Raw genomic sequence first — 18,183 nt, 5'->3', positions numbered from 1 at the left:
TGCAGGAATTCAAAAACCACCTCTGAAATTCTAAGAAACAAAAGTCATCAAACTTAAGGAAATTAAACAAATTTCAAAATATAATTTGTGTCTCATCTGCCTTTGTATTTAAATATAAATTCTCTATTATAAAGTAAATAAAAATTGTGAAGGACAAGTGTAGCACTACAATAAAACCTGAGTACCCTATCATAAGTTTCAAAAGTTTCGGACAGCTTTCTATACATATCGATTTTGGAATAAATAGACATAAAAGATCCCTTGCAGTATTCAGGTCAGAATATGAACTGAAAACTCCCCTCTAAATGAGTCCCAAAGTGCCAGGAAAACAGTGCCAATGTAATTCTAAATATCCAGTGGCTGGCTTAGTGATTTCTGTGAAATGGACTACAAATTTTAGTCCAGCCACTTAGCAAGTGGGACATATGGGGAGGGAGATGTCCATTTTATTACTTTTTAAAATTATACATGTCCTAGAGGAAGAGAAATCAAGATCGGAATGGCTTTAAATGATTGGGTGCTTTCTGAGCACTCCAACACTCTGACAGTACTCCACTGAACAAAACAAATGCACGGATGGCTCTCTCCTCAAAGTGTTCTTGACTTCTGGAGGGAAGTGACTAGCTTTTACTAATGTCCATCAGAGAGCATTTCAAAATACTCTTTACTTCCTCTGTCTTAAAATGACATCAAACACATTTTCCCTATACCCAACTCACACCTCCTTAAATAGTCCCTTTGTTAAAACCTTCTCAAATCATCCTAATGTTAGTGGGCCATCTGTTTCTTGCTAGAACCCTGACTGATACAACATGGTGCGGCTCCTCAAACCTGCTGACTGCCTGGGTGTCTACCTATTGCCTGTCAGTAGATTCCTTCTGCTGCTAGTACTTAAACCTGTTATCTCCCTATGGACATCTGATACTGACAATTTGCCTTGTCCTCCACTATTTGTTTACTGGGGTGTTAATGTTCTACTGGATAAAGCTGGTATTTCTGATTTTCATGTTCTGACATGATCCATCCTACCACTGATCGAGCTCTATTTCCAGTGGTAAAGGAGTAGCTCAAAGAAAAGGGGGAAACCCCCATTTTTTGCTCTTCTCTTTATGCATAAACACTCAGATCTCTATCATTGAATCAATACCACTGGTATTACTAGTACTAGTGGCTCCATACACATTAGTTTCATCATCTGTACCAGAGTCTCTCTATTGTTCCTGACCTGGCAAGAGAACCAAGTGTTAAATGACCCAGCCTTTGTCTAAGCTGTAATTAGACAGTGTGACTGGCTTACTTTCATCTTGATGTGTTCAGGAAGAAGACTTGTATGGCAGGCAGGTAATAGCACAGAAACAGAGGCTGGGGACAGTGGAAGACACATCCCTATCAATTGTCAATGAAAAGCCTGCAGCCATCTGAAAGTATGCACAAGAAAGTATATGCAAAACTCAGAGTGACTCTGAACAAGTTTTCCTGTGGTTCTAGAGTCTCCAAAATCTTTTCTAAGAAACACCAGTTTTTGTGAACGTTTTCTCCTTGGCTATTCTGTTATTAACTGTCCCCCCAATATTTATGTGCCTTCCCTCCCCACCCCCACCATTTATCAAAAACACAGAAGCAAAGTTAAGCCTACAGAAGAGTAAAATCAATGAACGGTTCTATTTTAGGATAACTACATGTCATGTAAAACATCTTCCACTTTACAGTTTTTATTAATGTAAAACATTCTATTCATCTTGAAAGTTGAGAGCAAGAGGAAATCATTATGATTTTTGCTTTAAGGAAACGTAATCTACAACATTAATAACTTTTAGACCGATTTTTAAAATTCACAAAACGTAATAATTCTGATCCCAGAATCAATGCCATGCATAAAAATCAGGAGTGATTCAACTTTCAAATATTAATTTATCTAACCAATTATAACATGAAAGGAAAAGCTAATTTCTCTTTGAAATATCTATTCCATTACATCCTATATTAATATAATATATTAATGAAATAACTGGTTACCATTTACCAATATCTTCATTAATTTTGTACTTTTGTGCTCTCAAAAGTGGAGGCCTAAACATAATTAAAGTGCTCAGTCACATATTTCAGATAATTTACTTACTAAATCATCTTAAGTGGTTTTCCCCTTTCACCTATTACCAATCATTCTCTTCTTACTCTAATATTCTTTCAAACTTCCTAGAAGCAACATATGAATAAAAAAAAAAGGATCAGCTATGTTATACAGTTTATCAAATTATTTCCTTATCTCCTATGTTTAGGTCATTCAGAAAAATACATCCATAGATATTTATGAGTGGCAATATTTTGTTATCAATAAAGTCATAGAGTAATAAAAATGGAAGGGAATGTAAGAGGCCATCTTCTTCTCTCTTTTACATGTACATTTAGATGGTCCCCAACTTATGATGGTTTTGAGTTTATGATGGTGCGAAAGCAACACACATTCAGTAGAAACCATACTTCGAGTACCCATACAACCATTCTGTTTTTCACTTTCAGTACAATATGCAATAAATTACATGAGATATTCAACATTTTATTATAAAATAGGCTTCATGTTAGATGATTTTGCACAACTGTAGGCTAATGTAAGTGTTCTGAGCACATTTAAGGTAGGCTAGACTAAGCTATGATGTTCAGTAGGTTAGGTGTATTCAATGCATTGTCGACTTATAATATTTTCAATTTACAATGAGTTTACAGGACATAATCCTATCATAAGTCAAGGACCATCCATATTGGCAAGCCCAGCTGTGGGGGCAGCCATAGGGCAAGTCACAACTTGGAAACTAGTTAAGGGTGGAGAGTACAAGAATTGATCAAAGAAAGAAGCCGAAAGAGATGGAATGAATCTATTTAGCCAGCTGAGGCCCAGGAAGCTATATAAAAGCAAGGAAGAATAGATGGGTACAGTGAATTCAAAGTATGCAACCTAACCTCAAGGTTCAGGAGTGTCAAAGACTAAGAGGAATAGGGGACTCAGCAGTGCTGGTATTTTGAGACAATATTGTGAGCCTTGATTCTATGGTAGAGAAGTTGCTTGAACAGCCAGAGGGAGATAGAACTTTGGGCAAATGCATATCCTGTTCACAGAAAGAGGGGAAGACTAAGTTTGTCCTTCTGTGAAAAGGTAGAAAGCTAAGTGGGTCTATATATATTTATATATATAAAATTTTTTTGATAGAGGTAAAGTTTTACTATGTAGGTAGTTTGAGATAGTCTTCTAGTCTGAATCTCTTCTAAATATTTACATGGTGAAGCAGGGTCACATAAGTGAATACAAACACAGGCTCTAGAACCAAATTGTCTCAGTCCATAACCCTAGCTCCAATACTTACTACCTTTTGTAAACTTTTTGTGCCTCACCTGTGAAATGGGGATAATAAGTGTACCTCATTATAAGTTGATATATTAGGTATATTACTGGCATATTAATTTATTAATAGCAGTATTTTTATTATTAACTGGAGGACATAGAACAATATCCCCTTCATACAAGCTTAGATCAAACATATAGGGGTTGGAGGGGTGTTTACAACAGTGGGGGCAGGGGAGGGCTTCAAGAAACATAGCTAATTAACCTTGATGCCTATGATGCCTATTAGACACACCTCAATCTTATGCGAAAAGAAAAAGAAAAAATTATTAGACCTATCTCTTTTATGAAGGACAGTCAGGTGGTCTCCAATGGAGGCCTTTTCCCAAAATGGGAATCTGCCTGGTTCACCAAGCTTCTTTAGCTTTGTGGAGGTGCTGGGCCAAATTTACCCAAGTGACAGTGATGGGGATGGCAATGAAATGGTAAAAGTAAAAACTATAAATTCTCAGGAAATGGAGTCTTGTCAAATTGAAGGAATAGGAGAGGTGGTCTAGGCAAATACCTCATAGGCTAAAGGAGAGAACCATGTATCTTGTGTGCCAGGAAACATCTGATATTCTGCCAGAGTGTTGGATTGGCTCTCATTAGTCTGGGTAGGGACAGTTTAAGGATAGTCAGAAGAGAGGAAGGGGAGCTGCCCAGCAAGCCCCAACTAAGAGGAATTCCTTTAGGGGAGGGACTGCAGTGGTCAGGGGGGCAGAGCAAATGTAAAACATGCAGCAGAAATGGTTTTTGAAGTGCTGGAGAATCCTTATGCCACTTGCTAGCTGTGTGATCTTAGGGGAATTCTTTACATTTCTCCTATAGCCCCAGGATCCTCATCTATAAAATAGGGATGAGAGTAGTACCTACCCACAGTTACTGTCTGGATTAAATAAGTAAATGCATGTAAAGCATTTAGCGGAGGCCCAGCAGAGAGTATTCAATAAGTGGTAGCTATTACTACAAATAATTAGGTTGTCCACACTGAGATAGCCATTCAGTAATGAGGAAGACCAGTGCATGTTGTCCCATGTCTTTTGGGTGAGGGGGACAGGTGAATTATGATCGCACCAATCACTTCCCAGGGTGCTGCTAGTGCCTCTTATTCCAGGCACTAAGATCCAGACTTTTAACAGCTGTCCAGATGGCAGACCACCAGGGAGTCTGGTACATTAACTGCAATCCTGTAATATTTTTCAAGGTGGATTCTTGCCTCATTATAAGTGGTCACAGAATGAAATGGTGCAAAGGAGAGTACCCACTGGGCCTAGAGGGATCTGAGGCACTCAGGGAATGGTGTTGATTCAAATCTGTTTCTATTTAGAATGTATGAATGTTGTGTCACCAAACTCTTCACAGCCTAGGGTTAGAAGGGATTTGGAGGAAATAGAACTAGCCAGACTGAGAGATCGGGATACCTCAGGAAACTGGACATGTCCACTGGGGTGGGACAGTCACATTATGGAATAACCAGCTTCATGCTGTGACAGAATGTGATCATGATGATGGGACATTGAGACCTAATGTCCTGGGAATATCATGCTGGGGAGGGAGCCGAGGTACTCAAACATGGCAGGGCTGGTGTCTTAGTCTGTTCTGTGCTGCTTTAACAGAACACCATAGACTGGGTAATTTATAACAAACAGAAATTTATTGGCTCACAGTTCTGGGGACCAACAAGTCCAATATCAAGGTGCTGGCATCTGGCAAGGGCCTCTTGCTGCGTCATCCCATGGTGAAAGGCATGGGAGAGGAGAAAGAGAGAAAAGGGCTGAACTCACCCTTCTGTAATGAACCCACTCCCACGACAGCGGCATTAATCCATTCATGAGAGTAGAGCCCTCACAGCCCAATCACCTCTCTAAGGTCCCACCTCCTAATACTGTCACAAAGACAACCAAATTTCAACATGAATTTCTGAGGAGACAAACATTCAAACCACAGCATTCTGCCCCTGGTGAGAAGTTAGAAATAGAATAGGTGGAACTCAGCACTTTGCATGGATGGGCGCCTTGCCAACATGGAGTGCAGAATTATCCTGGCAGGTTTGAGGGCCCCAGTTACCAGGTCTGAGGACTCCACAGCAGGCTGTCAAATGTTGAAAAGCCTCACAAGCTGTGGCTTGGGGCAGGATTTAGGAAGAGTGATGGCTACATTCACTGGAAGGTCTAGGAGTAGACATTTTTAGTTTCTGGGAGCCTTATACTAAGTCCCTTTGTCTCTCTTTTAGGCCTTAAGACTATAGAAATCTTTGTAGACTCTGAACCTAAGATTTTAGGACCAGTGCTGTTGGCTCAGAATGGACTTGTCCATTCAAACATCTAGATATAAATTGGGATACTTAATTGACCTGAAGGCAGCTTGGGAATCAAGTTTTTCCCATGATAGAAGTCTGGAGAAGTGGTCCAAGACAGTTAACACAGTTTTTTCTCTTCTTAGGGTTAAAACTGACTTCCCAATAGGAGTCACCTTAGGGAACTCACTTTTCTTCCTCCTAATATGTTTAAAGGTGCAAGAAGACAAGGAAACTCTTAGCACAACATCTCCACTTAGTCTTAGGGTGAGAACTATTCATCTGCATTTGGGAGACTTCTCTGAACTTTTACAGGTTAGAATAGAAAGTTCCCTTTGCTCATCCTAGACTGATAGTGTCTGAGTTGCTTCTCCCAGTCTCAGGGGTACCCAGGAGATGCCATTGCTGATGCATTGAGAGAATGATTTGATACTGTATTCAGAAGCCTCAGCACCTGTGTGGATTTGTACAGTTCTGATGATTCTCATTGTGGTGGCGGGTAGGTTATTTATTAAGAACCTCTTGTCCCTCAAAAGAAACACAAACTTTTTTTGTTGTTGTTTTGTTTTTTTTGTTTGTTTGTTTTTTTGAAACACAAACTTTTATATATAACTTCAGGTCCCTAGAAACCCATCCATGAATTCCAGGTTAAGAATTTCTATAGTAAATATAAGATCAGCAACAACAGGCTTTAGGTTTTTGGCTTTCTTCTTTGAAATATAAATTCTACTATATATTAACTTAGTGTGTTTACTGTTTGTTTCCCTGTTTTATTCCATAAAGTATTTGGGGCTACAGACATTTTAAGATGCACTTTTCTTTCCATCCCTAGATTCATGGGATGTCATTACACTGGGTAATTTCAGTAACTTCTAGAACTCTGTGTTATTGAAACATCTTTCACTAATCATCACTTACTCATCACAATTTTCTGTTCTCCTTGGTACACTTAGTACCTCTGCTCTCTTAGTGACATTATTCTTTCAGGCTATCAGCACATTGGTGCATTAGCACACACATCTATTAGCACAAAATATCTACTGCAAAAGTCCTAAATGACAAAGAATTATTGTGAGAAACAGGGGAAATCTAGCTATTCAATGTTGCTGTGGTTTTATTACTAAGACAATCTGAAATTTAATTCATAAATATTAGCCAAGATTTTATTCATCTCATAACATATTTACTATGCAACTATAAAGCTCCAACCTTACTTTTTAAATTTTTTCACTTAACATAGAAATGCTTGTAACTTATATGACAACTCACATCTTGGATCTAGAAGGAAATACCTTCAGCTTTCAAACTTGCTTTGTAAATTGCCCATTCTTAGAAATGGTGGAAAAATTTTACACTCTTTGAATACTAATGAACAATATCACTCAGTGATTATAATTCTAAGAGCTTTATAATTTGATTTATGAACAGCTCTCAAATTTCCCATTGGCAGTTCATACAACTATGAGTAAATTTTCTGGCCAAATGACTCAGTATTTTGCTGCATGACTAATCTTACACTCAATGTGGAAACTATACAAATGAATTCTATTTGCTTGTGGATAATAAATGATTACTTTCCAAAAACTGTCTGCAAAGCATTATAGAGTAGATGAATTCAATTATACTGATGTTTTTAAGCTCCTAAACTAAGCAGACTTTTTTGAAAAGTCTGTAATGCTCACAAAAAGAAGAACATTTTTTTTCACAGCATTGTCATGGATTCTGCAGTCTGGCAACACATAGGACAACAAATCCTAATTAGGCCCTAAATTTCCTAAAATGTTAAAAGAACAATCGGGACTGATTCCATTTGAAATTTTTTTCTCTTATAATGGTGACTTTTAATTACTTAAAAAGTTTTTATTATGGTAAAATGAATATAAAGTTCTTTCCCAGGGAATATTTACTGAAAATGTTTGATATTACTGCAAATTACAATGGCTTTTCCTTCAAAAACTCACATATTAAAAAGACAACAGTAATCCATCCACATGATGGCTTCCCTGATTCTGGTGGCTGGAAATCACCTCCAAGATTACATTAGATGAAGTAGGTTCTTCCAGATGATGTAGCTCCTTTACCTTTCAATACAAGCACATGTAAAACACTTCACCCAGTAATAAGGAGGCTACCAGTCCAATGACAGAAATGATATATTTCTTTCTTTTTTTTTTTTTTGTCTTTTTCGTGACCGGCACTCAGCCAGTGAGTGCACCGGCCGTTCCCATATAGGATCCGAACCGGCGGCGGGAGCGTCGCCGCGCTCCCAGCGCCGCACTCTCCCCAGAAATGATATATTTCTAATAATTTATTGCTGGAGCCATTTTTACCTAAACTTTTTGTTTTCAAGGGAGTAATATTTCAGTGTAAAGTCCTTGTGTGATTACTAATTGGGTGATTTACTCATTTCCATGTAGGTTTGTAATAAACACAGACAACCTGGGCTACATTCCAAGGTATTCCTTATCTTTTTCTAGAAATCATTCTTCAAGTGTGAGTGTTAATGGCCAAAATTGGTGGGGAGGAGACCATGGGCATAACTAGTCAGGCTCAATTTTAACTCTGCAGACTCAAAACAGCCTGAGAGCAGAAAGAACCAGGCTGGGGGTGGGGTAGAGAGGACTCGAGGTATGTTGAAACAAATTGCTAAATCACAGTTCCCCAGGAGAAGGCCTTCTTTTCCCTCTCCTTAATTCTTCTTCTCTCACTGCTGGTTCCATCTCCCAAGCGCCCTAGAAACTTATTCAAATATCCCTAGCCTGACAAAAGGATAATTACTGGCCTTTACTCAGGCTTTAATTGCTTTTCTACGTATCCCATTTTTAAAGTCAAATTTCTCCAAAGATTGTAGACAATGGCTCTCTCCTCTTTTTTGCCTTTGCGTTAAGGTCTTATTTTAGCCTCTCCTGCAATAATGAATCAGTTCTCTGGAAGGTTCCCAGAGGTCTCCTAGTCTCCAGTCTCAGTCCTCACCTTCCTTTACCTCCCATTTGTGCATCTGTTCTAGCACACCACTGAATTGGGACACTCTCCACTTGGGTTCCCTGGTCCTGCCTTTTGCCTTCCACAAATGGAAGCTGTCTCCAAAGTTCTGATTACAATACTTTCCACGGGTTTCTCTTTCTTAGTCATTTCTTCCATTTCCATGACTTCAACTACAATCTATGTTGATGACTACCACGTCTGTTTTGCTTCTGACCTCTCCACCCACATTTCCATGGGCTTGCTGGATATTTTCACACCAATGTCCTTCTGACATCTCCACCTTGGTGGGTCTAAAACAGTTTGTCATCTTGCCCTTCAAAACTATTCCTCCACCCTAGCTCCAAACTTGAGTCATCTTAGTTCCTCCTTTTCCCTCAATTGGTTGCTACACAGCTCAGGGTGGAAACTTTTCTTCTTCTTGATGCTTCTTCCTGGCCTGTAAATTAGGAACTTGTGCCACAATTTTCCACCTCTAGGGAAGTACTGTAAAAGATGTTTCTGCCACTTTATTTAAGCCTTTTTCACTCCTATCTTTGGGAGGTGGGAAGATTTAGTGATGGGGGAAATTAAGGAGGAACTGTCAGCCATGAAAGGGGAGGACCGATGTATACAAAACCTCATTCATACTGTTCCTTATGGATTGGAAAGAGTCAGGCTCTTCCTGGCCTCTGGCCTCTATTTAGGAATTTGTACAGGTCTGGTTCCTTCCTGCCCTAGTGGTGGTTAAGTCCCGTCATTCCTCAGCTGAGACTGGGTGGGCACACTGAGTTATGGGAAAAGGAATAAGATGCCCCATTTTGGCTTTGAATCTAAGCTAGTTCTTCAACCTGGCTTTACCCTGAATAGAGTTAGTATTTTAATTTCTGTTTGGTTCCTTGTACCTATTTCCAATTTGATTGAGAATCCAAGGGAAAGAAGGTCTGTGCGTTGGATCATCTTCCACGTACCTGATATCAAAGGCTCTTAGCTATTTCCCCCAATTCCTTTATTTTCTCCTGGGTTACAATGCTAACTCACCGTCATAAAAAAAGTCAACAAATTGTACATACTTTTCCACTGTGATGTTTCATTTCTCGGTATGAAAGTTTTTGACCATGGGCCTTCATCCTCTATCCCTACCTCCAAATTTTAAATTTTTTGTGACTTTTATACAATGTCAATTATTCTTTACTAAATGAAAACCTAGCAGGAAGAAAAGGTATGAATTCTACTAAATTAACTTCCAAAAAGGACTGATTGTCTGATTTAATATTTACTGAATTCCATAATGCATTAGGCACCACATAAACGCACAGAAACAGTTAATACACTGCTGTTGTTTAGAAAAGAAAATAAATTAGCAAAAAACAAATCAGAAAATAACAATAAAACCAAATTCTTTCAAGGATTTGGTTTTCTTATTGTCACTATCCTTAAAATAACTGATGCAAATAACAGAAATGAATTCATCTAAAAGGAAATATCTATAATTCTATGGCATGGCAGTTAAGCATTTGCCTGCCAAGAAAGATAAATGATGTTTCTGTGTGCACTTGAAATTTATAAATGGCTGCAGCCAGACTCAGGATGATAACAGTTGTGCTAAATTAATAGCTCAGAAAACCATAATTGCTATTTAGTTGCCTTTTGTTGTTAAAAATGCAGAGTTTGGGGCAAATTGGCTACTATGCTGTGTTTGTAGTCTTAGACATGTTTCTGTTCAAGGATATTTAGGCCATTCCAGTTCACTTACAAATTTTAGTCAATGAGAAGCATAAAGTAAAGATGACCTTCATTAATTCTATTAGTCATTTTCACCCAATGTTTTCAAAAGGTTAATTCAGTTTTGTTGTTGTTTTAAATTACTCCACCATGCCATTGTTGGGTCAATGTGGTGGAGAATTCTTCCTTTCTTCATGTGCCACACACTGCAGGCTCTCAGGTTTCTCTTCAGTCACCCCTGCATAATGGACAGGAATACGGTTTCTCACTGCAGTGGGCTGCAGTATCAGGAAACCTTTAGCCATGTGCACATGATGCAGTGCTACCTGTCAGGCCCTCTGAGTGCCAGGGACCTATGAAGACTCTCCTGGCATGTAGTGCAGCCTACTCTGACATTCAAGATTCTCACCTAACACAGCATCTGCAATCCAGGTCCCTTCCATACTCAGCACAAAACAACTTAATGAGTGAGCTCCAACAGTATCAACAACAAAAATGTTTATTTTGTTTTAGGAAACCAGCTGCAAATAATAAAGTGTTTCCATTGTTTTCCAGTTTATGAATCTGGCATTTAAGGGATTGCATTAGGCAATAACTTTTTGAGTGTCTTTTAATGCTTACACATGGTGATATGTTACCAGTCTTAAGAATATCAATGGTTAAGCTTTTATGCAGAGCTGTACAGCTTGGTTTTTACAGTTAAAAAAAAAACACTGATTTTTCACCAATTCTTCAACTCCTTTTCAGAATTTTACAAATTATTTTTTATGACACAATTTCTTCACTCTGTAAAATATTCCAAAATAAATGTCCAATCTAGTCGTTATTAGAAACTCCACAAATGCAGTAATGTGTTACCTTGTCCCTATAATTGCAATCTCCTTATTCGGGGAAATGAAACAAAACAAACAAAAAACTAAGCCCCACACAGGGAAAGCCAGCATTGCCTTGGGTGCAGCAGAACGCGATACCGCACCCGGTCCCACCAAGGCCGCAAAATGCCAAGGCCGCGAGATGCCGCAGACTGACTGCTGCAGCAACGGCTTCCTGGCCAAGTGGCCGTAGCTGTCCGCAGAAAGGCACACTGCAGCGTTCCCACCACACCTTCTGCGTTGGCACTGCACAGCAACAACTATTAAATCTCCAGCCACCAACTGCAATATACTTTTTGCTGGTCACGAAAAAATGTGGGGAGGGAGCAAAGGGGAGACAGAGGGGCTGTGTGCGTGAGTGTGACAGAGCACTATTGCTTCACACTCCCTAAAAATTTTCTCCTTAAAATATTTACAAGTCAATTCCCAACTTCCTTGATCTTCCAGGATGAAATCTGAAATCCCCTCTCCCTTCAAATGCACTAAATAAGTCAGGGTTTTATGGTAAACGCACGGATACAAGATCTAAAGTGCCCATTTCTTAGCTGCGAAAATAGCGTCAAGTTTGGGGGTGGAAGAGTTCACATCTGCAGACCGGAGCGTCCTACTACAGGGCACTCCTAGTTTTTAGAGGGTCTTGGAGAGGGGTGGCCTCCCGTTCCTGGGGGATCCCAGTGCCCAGGGAAGGCCCTTCCCGGTGTTCACGCTTCAGCGTGCGAGGAACCCCCCCCACAAGCAATAGCTCACCCGGCCGCATCCTCCAAAACCCCGACCTCGGGGCGGGGCGCAGGGAGGTGGGAGGTGGGGGGTAGCACCACCTGGAGGCTCACACCAGCACCTTACGGTTTTCCCCCTGTCTCCTTGGCGCCCCCTGACGCCGGGCTCCCCAGCAGTTCGGCCAAGGGAGGCTGGATAGGTGGAAGCCCAAGGTATCCGGGCAGCGGAGAGGCGTCCGGCCCGTGCACCTGAGGACGGCGCGCACTGGCGGGCGGCCCCCCCAGAGAGCGCTGGGCGCTCAGGCCCGGGCGCAGCCCGAGGCCGCCGCCGGAGCCGCCGCAGCCATGTCCGCGCACCCGCGCTGCCGCAGCCCGGCCGTGATGTCATCAGCCGAGCCCCCGCCGCGGCGCCCCATTCCCGCCCCCCGCGGGCCGCCGGCGGCTGCTGCCAGGGCACCGTGTCCCCGCCCCGACCCACGTGCGCCCGGCTTCGGGAATGCTGAGGTCGGCGGCGGCCGCAAGACGATGCGCGGGGCCCGGGCGGCCGCCGCAGCAGCGCTGCTCCTCCCCGCCCGCCGCGTCCCCGGCGGGGCTGCGCCCGGGGGCTGCGCACGGACGGGGGCGGGGGCGCCTGGGGAGGGAGGGGTGAGGCTCCCCGCCGCCCAGTCGCCGCCTCGTCGCCGTCTGCTGAGTCACGGCCAGCGCTCCCCGCAGCCCTGGATCACTCGCGCAGCTCGACTGGCGCGGGGTGCGCAGCCATTGGGCCGGGCGCGGGGCCGCGAGCGCCGGGCATGACGCGCTGAGCCGCGCTCGCCCGTGCCCGCCGCCCCGGCGTGCGCCCCGCGCGGGTGCCTGTGCCGCCGCCCTCCAGCCCCGCCGCCGAGTCGCCCCCGCCTCGCCCGCACCATGATCGCCGCGGCTTTCCTCGTTCTGCTGAGACCCTATAGCATCCAATGTGCCCTTTTCCTCTTGTTGCTTCTGCTGGGCACCATCGCCACCATCGTTTTCTTCTGCTGCTGGCACCGCAAGCTCCAGAAAGGGAGGCATCCGATGAAATCGGTCTTTTCGGGTCGCTCTAGAAGCCGAGGTAAGATACGTAGCGACTGGTTTCTTCCGGCTGGGAGGAACGTGTAAGCCGATTTGGAGAGTGAAGCGCGGCTCCCTGCCTTCTGCGCTGCCTCCCCTACCTCCACCATTGCCCACTCCCCAAGCTGAGTGTGTTTATTTATTGAACGCCCCTGGCCCGTTTTGCCCTCACCCCCGACCTCCAGTCTCCGAGGTCTGGATAACCACGGCGATGCGGAGGTCAGGGAGCGGAGGAACGAGCTCAGATTCTTAGTGTCGGTCTGCTAAAGCTCTCAGGGTAATTCGAGCAGAGTCCGGGGCTGCGGCAGCCTCGCCTTCACCCATCCTTTGCTGGAGCTTAGGGGTAAGAAAGTGAGGCATGAAGAGTTCGGGGCTCCCCAACTCCCCCAGAACTTTCCCGGAAACTTCTCTCGGAGAAGTCACCTAGATACCGGCCGCCCAGTAACCCCCTCCCCAGGATATTCCCACCGAATCGAGGCGTCTGGAATGTGCCTTCCCTATCCTTGTTTCCCAGGTAAGTCGTCAGTACCTCGGCAGGTGAAGAACAAGGCGTTAAATGAAGTCTCGTTTTTCTCTTTTCTCCCCAGATGCTGTTATGAGATCTCACCACTTTCGTTCTGAGGTAATTTATTTAGCACGCACGCTCAAGGTCAGAAGAAGTTCTCTTTCCTGAGTACCCAATATTAATCATATAAGTGTTAAGAAACCAGTAAGACATTAAATGACGAGCATGCTGCCCCAAGCCGAAAGTGACATGTTTATTTTTAAGCGATTCCATGGATGTGCCCAGCGAACGGTTTTAGCAAATTTCTTGTGTAGTGGAGTCACTGTACAAGAGGGGAAAGGCAACCCCTAAAAGCTCTGCGGACCTTAGAAAGCTTAGCCACGGGGTGGGGGTCAGTTTAGTTTACAATCTGTAGTTTGAGGGTGGAAGCTTTTTCTGGGAGCTGTCAGTTGGCTGTGGTTGTGCACTTGGATAAACAACACAGAAGAGATTTTAGGAGGTTAGTGCAGAGCAGTTTGATACGTATGTGTTTCATTTAAATTTTTCAAGTTTATATTTCTATTCTCTCGTAAAGTTCTCCATGTTTTATTGGGAACGTCTGATGATTTTTGCAAAGTAATGATGGTAGTGTGTGCTTAAATGTTTGTGCGCACGCCACCCAAAACATGGACCATCCCTCTAGAGCAGGTGACCTGGGCGCGGTGATTAGGGGAGACTGCTGTAGGGCCACCTCCACTGAAGATAAAGCAAAACAAAAAACTCAAGCTCTCCCTGACCCAGCATTCCTTTAGGAGTTTCCAGGCCAACACTCACTTCGTGTAAGATAATTTTCCCTCTGTGCAGGAAAGTTTCACACAGCCAGGCTTGGAGGTTGCTGCGTGATGCAATTTACTTCATAGTTACACACTCTCCATTAACTTGCCATTTACCTGAAGTTATTTCATATTTTATTTTCCTATTTAATCAGATGTTTTATCACATCCTAGATGTTTAGATTCTGGTTGCTAAAAGCTTTAACTGTGTTATTATAGTATTATAATATTGAACAGTGAGTAATTCTACTGCACATAGACCTGGAAGTTTAAAACTCTGTGCTCAATTTAGGATTCTTGAGAGAATAACTTAACCAGTCAGATAATTAGAGGTTCCATTTCTTGCTTTACACTAACTAGTTGTGTGATACGGGAAAACTCTCCTCAACTCCTCAATTTTCCCATCTGTCAAATAGGGCCCATAGTATCTTGCGGGGTGGGGGGGGCAGGAGATGTTACAAGATATTATGTAAAAAAGAAACCAACTAAGTTCAATAGTAAGTATTCAGTGCTTGGTAGCTTTCATTATATTTTGTAAAACTGAATTTAAACATGTATAAAAATAAAAGATATCTTTGCAACTTTTCAAGTCTTTATTAAATTAATTCAAGTTAATGGGAAACAACATAACCCATGTCTATTGTGAAGCAACAGTTTTTGAATATCTGATTAATTCAATAGAACAACCCATTTAGATGTGACAAAAAGTGGTCAGGTTGCAAACATCAAAATGTAGGATTTTGATTTTAAAACGATATCACCAGTTCTACATACCTAATGATAGAACCAGAATAACAATCCTGTTATAGATTATTATACTAATCATCAAGCATTTTAGCTAAAGCACAAATAGAAAAAATGAGATAGGACTATGTCTTGTTTAGTTGTCTCTTAGTTAAATGTTTGTCCTGAGCTTCAGTTTGGTTAGGAAAGCTGGGGGCAGTTGTTAAATGCCTTAACTTATTTCACAAGATTCCTGGTACAGTTTGACATCCTTAAGTGTATTTGATATTTGCCTCATATACTAGACTGTGAGCTCCTTGAGGGCAAGGACCATGTCTTTCTCGTTTGTATCCCCACTGCCTGGCCCAGTGCCTGGTATATAGGGGGTTCTTAATAAATATTTATCGAATGAATGAAAAAAACCTGTCAGTGGGTGGTAGTTCCTGTAAGTGGTCAAGTAGAACTCAGAGTTGGGCAGAAAAGAAAAATGTACACTCTAAGGACATTGCTTAGAATTCAACATTTGCTAAATCTCAATTGTTATTTGATCTTCCCAGGCTTTTAAACATGGCCCCGGAATTTGTACTAAAAATGTAAGTCACTAGTTATAACAAAATGGTTGTGATTTGGATATTTTTTTCTGAGAAAATTAAACGCAATATTAGCTTCAATACAACAAATTCCTTTGATAAGCTACTTAAAGAATGGTATTTTATATGTGAAAATCCTGAGACTGTCATGCATAAGAATGTCATCTTTTATCACTGCCTTGTTAACCAGAAATAAAACATTTTCCCTTAAGGAAAACATAGGAAATTTTTTTCTTCTCGCTTTCTATCATAATGCCATTTACTGCAAGATTTTCTCCTCAAGAAATACTTCCAAGTTTACTTGGATTCTAGCATATTAAAAAAAAAAAAATAGAATTTGAATAGCATAGTGGATATTCTTATTACTTTTAGTAGCAGCTGCCGCAAAATAATTAATTATTAAAAACATGTTTGATTTTCTGACAAGTCATAACAGTATTGAACTAAGAAGTTAGTGCTTTCTATTCCTCATTCCAATCTCAGTAAGTAGATACTTTACTTTCAGCATTTCTATAGTGGTTAAATGAGGAAAATGAGTTTAGGATCTGCTGACTCACTTGAAATGTGAAAGAGTTTTGGGAAAGCCCTTGAATAGGTGAAGAAGTTCAGTGAACACTTTGCTGCTTTACTTGGCAGAGGATATTACCTCTGCTACCCACAAGCCCAGGAAGGAGTCCAACTGGACAGGAAGTTTCAGTGGGTTCCTTACCCAGTAGTCAGAGAAATATTTCTCCAAGGGGAAAAACCATGGATGGCATCAGGACTCAGTTTACTTTGGGGAAGTTCTGCAGCAGGGAAAAGGCCTACCTTTCTCATTTGAGGAGCTCCAACTTTTTTCTCTTTACTAAATGTATAATAAACACATTTTCTCAATTCAGTTTCTTCCTCATGAAGGTAGAAATAAATAATACAGGTGTTTATAAGATGTTTTGGAACTATAACCACCAACAACCCTTTTTGTTTTCACATTTTTGCAAACTTTACTGGCTTTATAGTAGTCCTCTAAATTTTAATACAGTTATAGCATATGAGAATGTGAAATTCTTAACCCATTTTAGCAAGGTCTGAACAAAGTAACCCCATATCACTGACAAATAAGAAGCTCAAATTAAATAGAAATATGAGGGGTCTTCAAAAATTCATGGAAAGATTCATATTATCTTTTAATTCTATTTTCCACAAACTTTTTGAAGTACCTATGTATGTGTTTTGTGTATGCATATAAAAACTTATACAGTGTTTGTTTTTGTTCCAAACAGCTAATTAAGAGAAGTGATTCACACTGATGTAGGACACGGTCTTGAAACCAAGTGTTCATTCTAGAATTCTGACATCTAAGAAGTACACTTTTCCTGAGGATTTATAACGTTTCGTCTGACTTTAAACAATGGTAAACTGTTACCCTAGATTCCTATGGTGAAAGTCAGGCAGTGACAATCCTGATTTTAAGGAAATTTCAGAAATTGATATAGGTAATTGAGGTGCCATTAGATTATAAGTAAGAGTCCTGGGAGTACTTCAGCAGAGTGAAGGCAATTATAATGCCCTTTGAGAATACCCAGAGTGAACAGTGGTAAGTGATCCCTATTCATCAGCTCTGGGGAATAAGGGAAGCCTTGTTTGATAGAAAGAGGGGAAAGAGTGTTTTGTATCTACCAGGGTTGGAGTAAATATCTTCACTTCCCTTTTCAGGCAAAGGAACCAGAGAGTTAACTCAAGTTCCCGAAGAGTCACATAGCAAGATAAGGACTGAGTAAGACAAGAATTCCCTAGCTACATTTTGTCTGCCCTGTGGTGTTTAACTGTGTCACTCACGGTGCAGAGATTAATATGCCCAAAATTCTCAATGAAAGAGAGAAATTGAGTGAGTATTTAGGGACATTTCTTATGAAACTGAATAGGCAAAGCTTTTTGCTTTTTCCAGTAATTAGCTAAGTTATCCTAGATGAAACGATGGTCCACCCAAGCCTCTGAGTCTCATCATGTTCCCAGAGTGTCCCTGTACCAAACCATGTGAGGATGGTCAGCAAAATAACCACGTTTTACAGCCTCTCATTAAATTTGGATCTTTCATTGAGAATTACCCAATTTAGTGGATTAGGGGAAATGATAGTATATTATTGAGCTACACTTTATAATTAGGTTATCTTTACAAAGAAATTGTCTAGAGTTAAATTCTAGGCCTAAATTAATTTATACTAATTAAGACAGTCAGTTATAACTGTATACATGATGTAGTATTCATTTAGTGTCACCCAGTTATTTTCAACATAAACACATTTTTTTCTTTTTGTACAAGGTACTATGTTAGACACTAGGGCTGACAAAGGGTCTGAGATACAGTCCCTGCCCTTGGCAATTACTTCTAGGTCACTCCCAATATCAGTGCTGAAATTTTATAGTTACTGGTTTCTTCTGTTACAGTAACTGAACTGCTGTGCTGTTTCCAACTATGAATCACAAATGCGATAAGAACATCAGAAGCTGTGGTGTATACCTATACGTATGCAACCTATTC

The 18,183-nt window shown here is 41.2% G+C and overlaps 2 protein-coding genes across 5 annotated transcripts in view; one reads left to right on the top strand and one right to left on the bottom strand.

Annotated features, from left to right (window-relative positions):
* BEND6 (BEN domain containing 6) overlaps positions 1-12,243 on the bottom strand; it is a 55,168-nt gene extending 42,925 nt beyond the window's left edge. The window contains exon 1 of the mRNA XM_063097796.1: positions 11,981-12,243. The gene's annotated coding sequence lies outside the window, so the exon portion shown is untranslated. The remainder of the gene's footprint in view (positions 1-11,980) is intronic.
* A 612-nt stretch (positions 12,244-12,855) lies between these two features.
* The window catches only part of DST (dystonin), a 424,928-nt gene continuing 419,600 nt past the window's right edge, over positions 12,856-18,183 (top strand). For 3 of the 4 annotated variants that reach the window (XM_063097801.1, XM_063097800.1, XM_063097806.1), the window contains exons 1-2: positions 12,856-13,036; positions 13,623-13,657. In XM_063097801.1, coding sequence (XP_062953871.1) covers positions 12,856-13,036; positions 13,623-13,657 — 216 coding nt within the window. Of the gene's footprint in view, positions 13,037-13,622; positions 13,685-18,183 lie in introns of all 4 variants that reach the window. The other variant, XM_063097799.1, reaches the window with a different exon arrangement.

Source organism: Cynocephalus volans, chromosome 5 (assembly GCF_027409185.1).
Source record: "Cynocephalus volans isolate mCynVol1 chromosome 5, mCynVol1.pri, whole genome shotgun sequence".
Lineage (NCBI taxonomy): Eukaryota > Metazoa > Chordata > Mammalia > Dermoptera > Cynocephalidae > Cynocephalus > Cynocephalus volans.
This window is presented reverse-complemented; position numbering and strand designations above follow the sequence as displayed.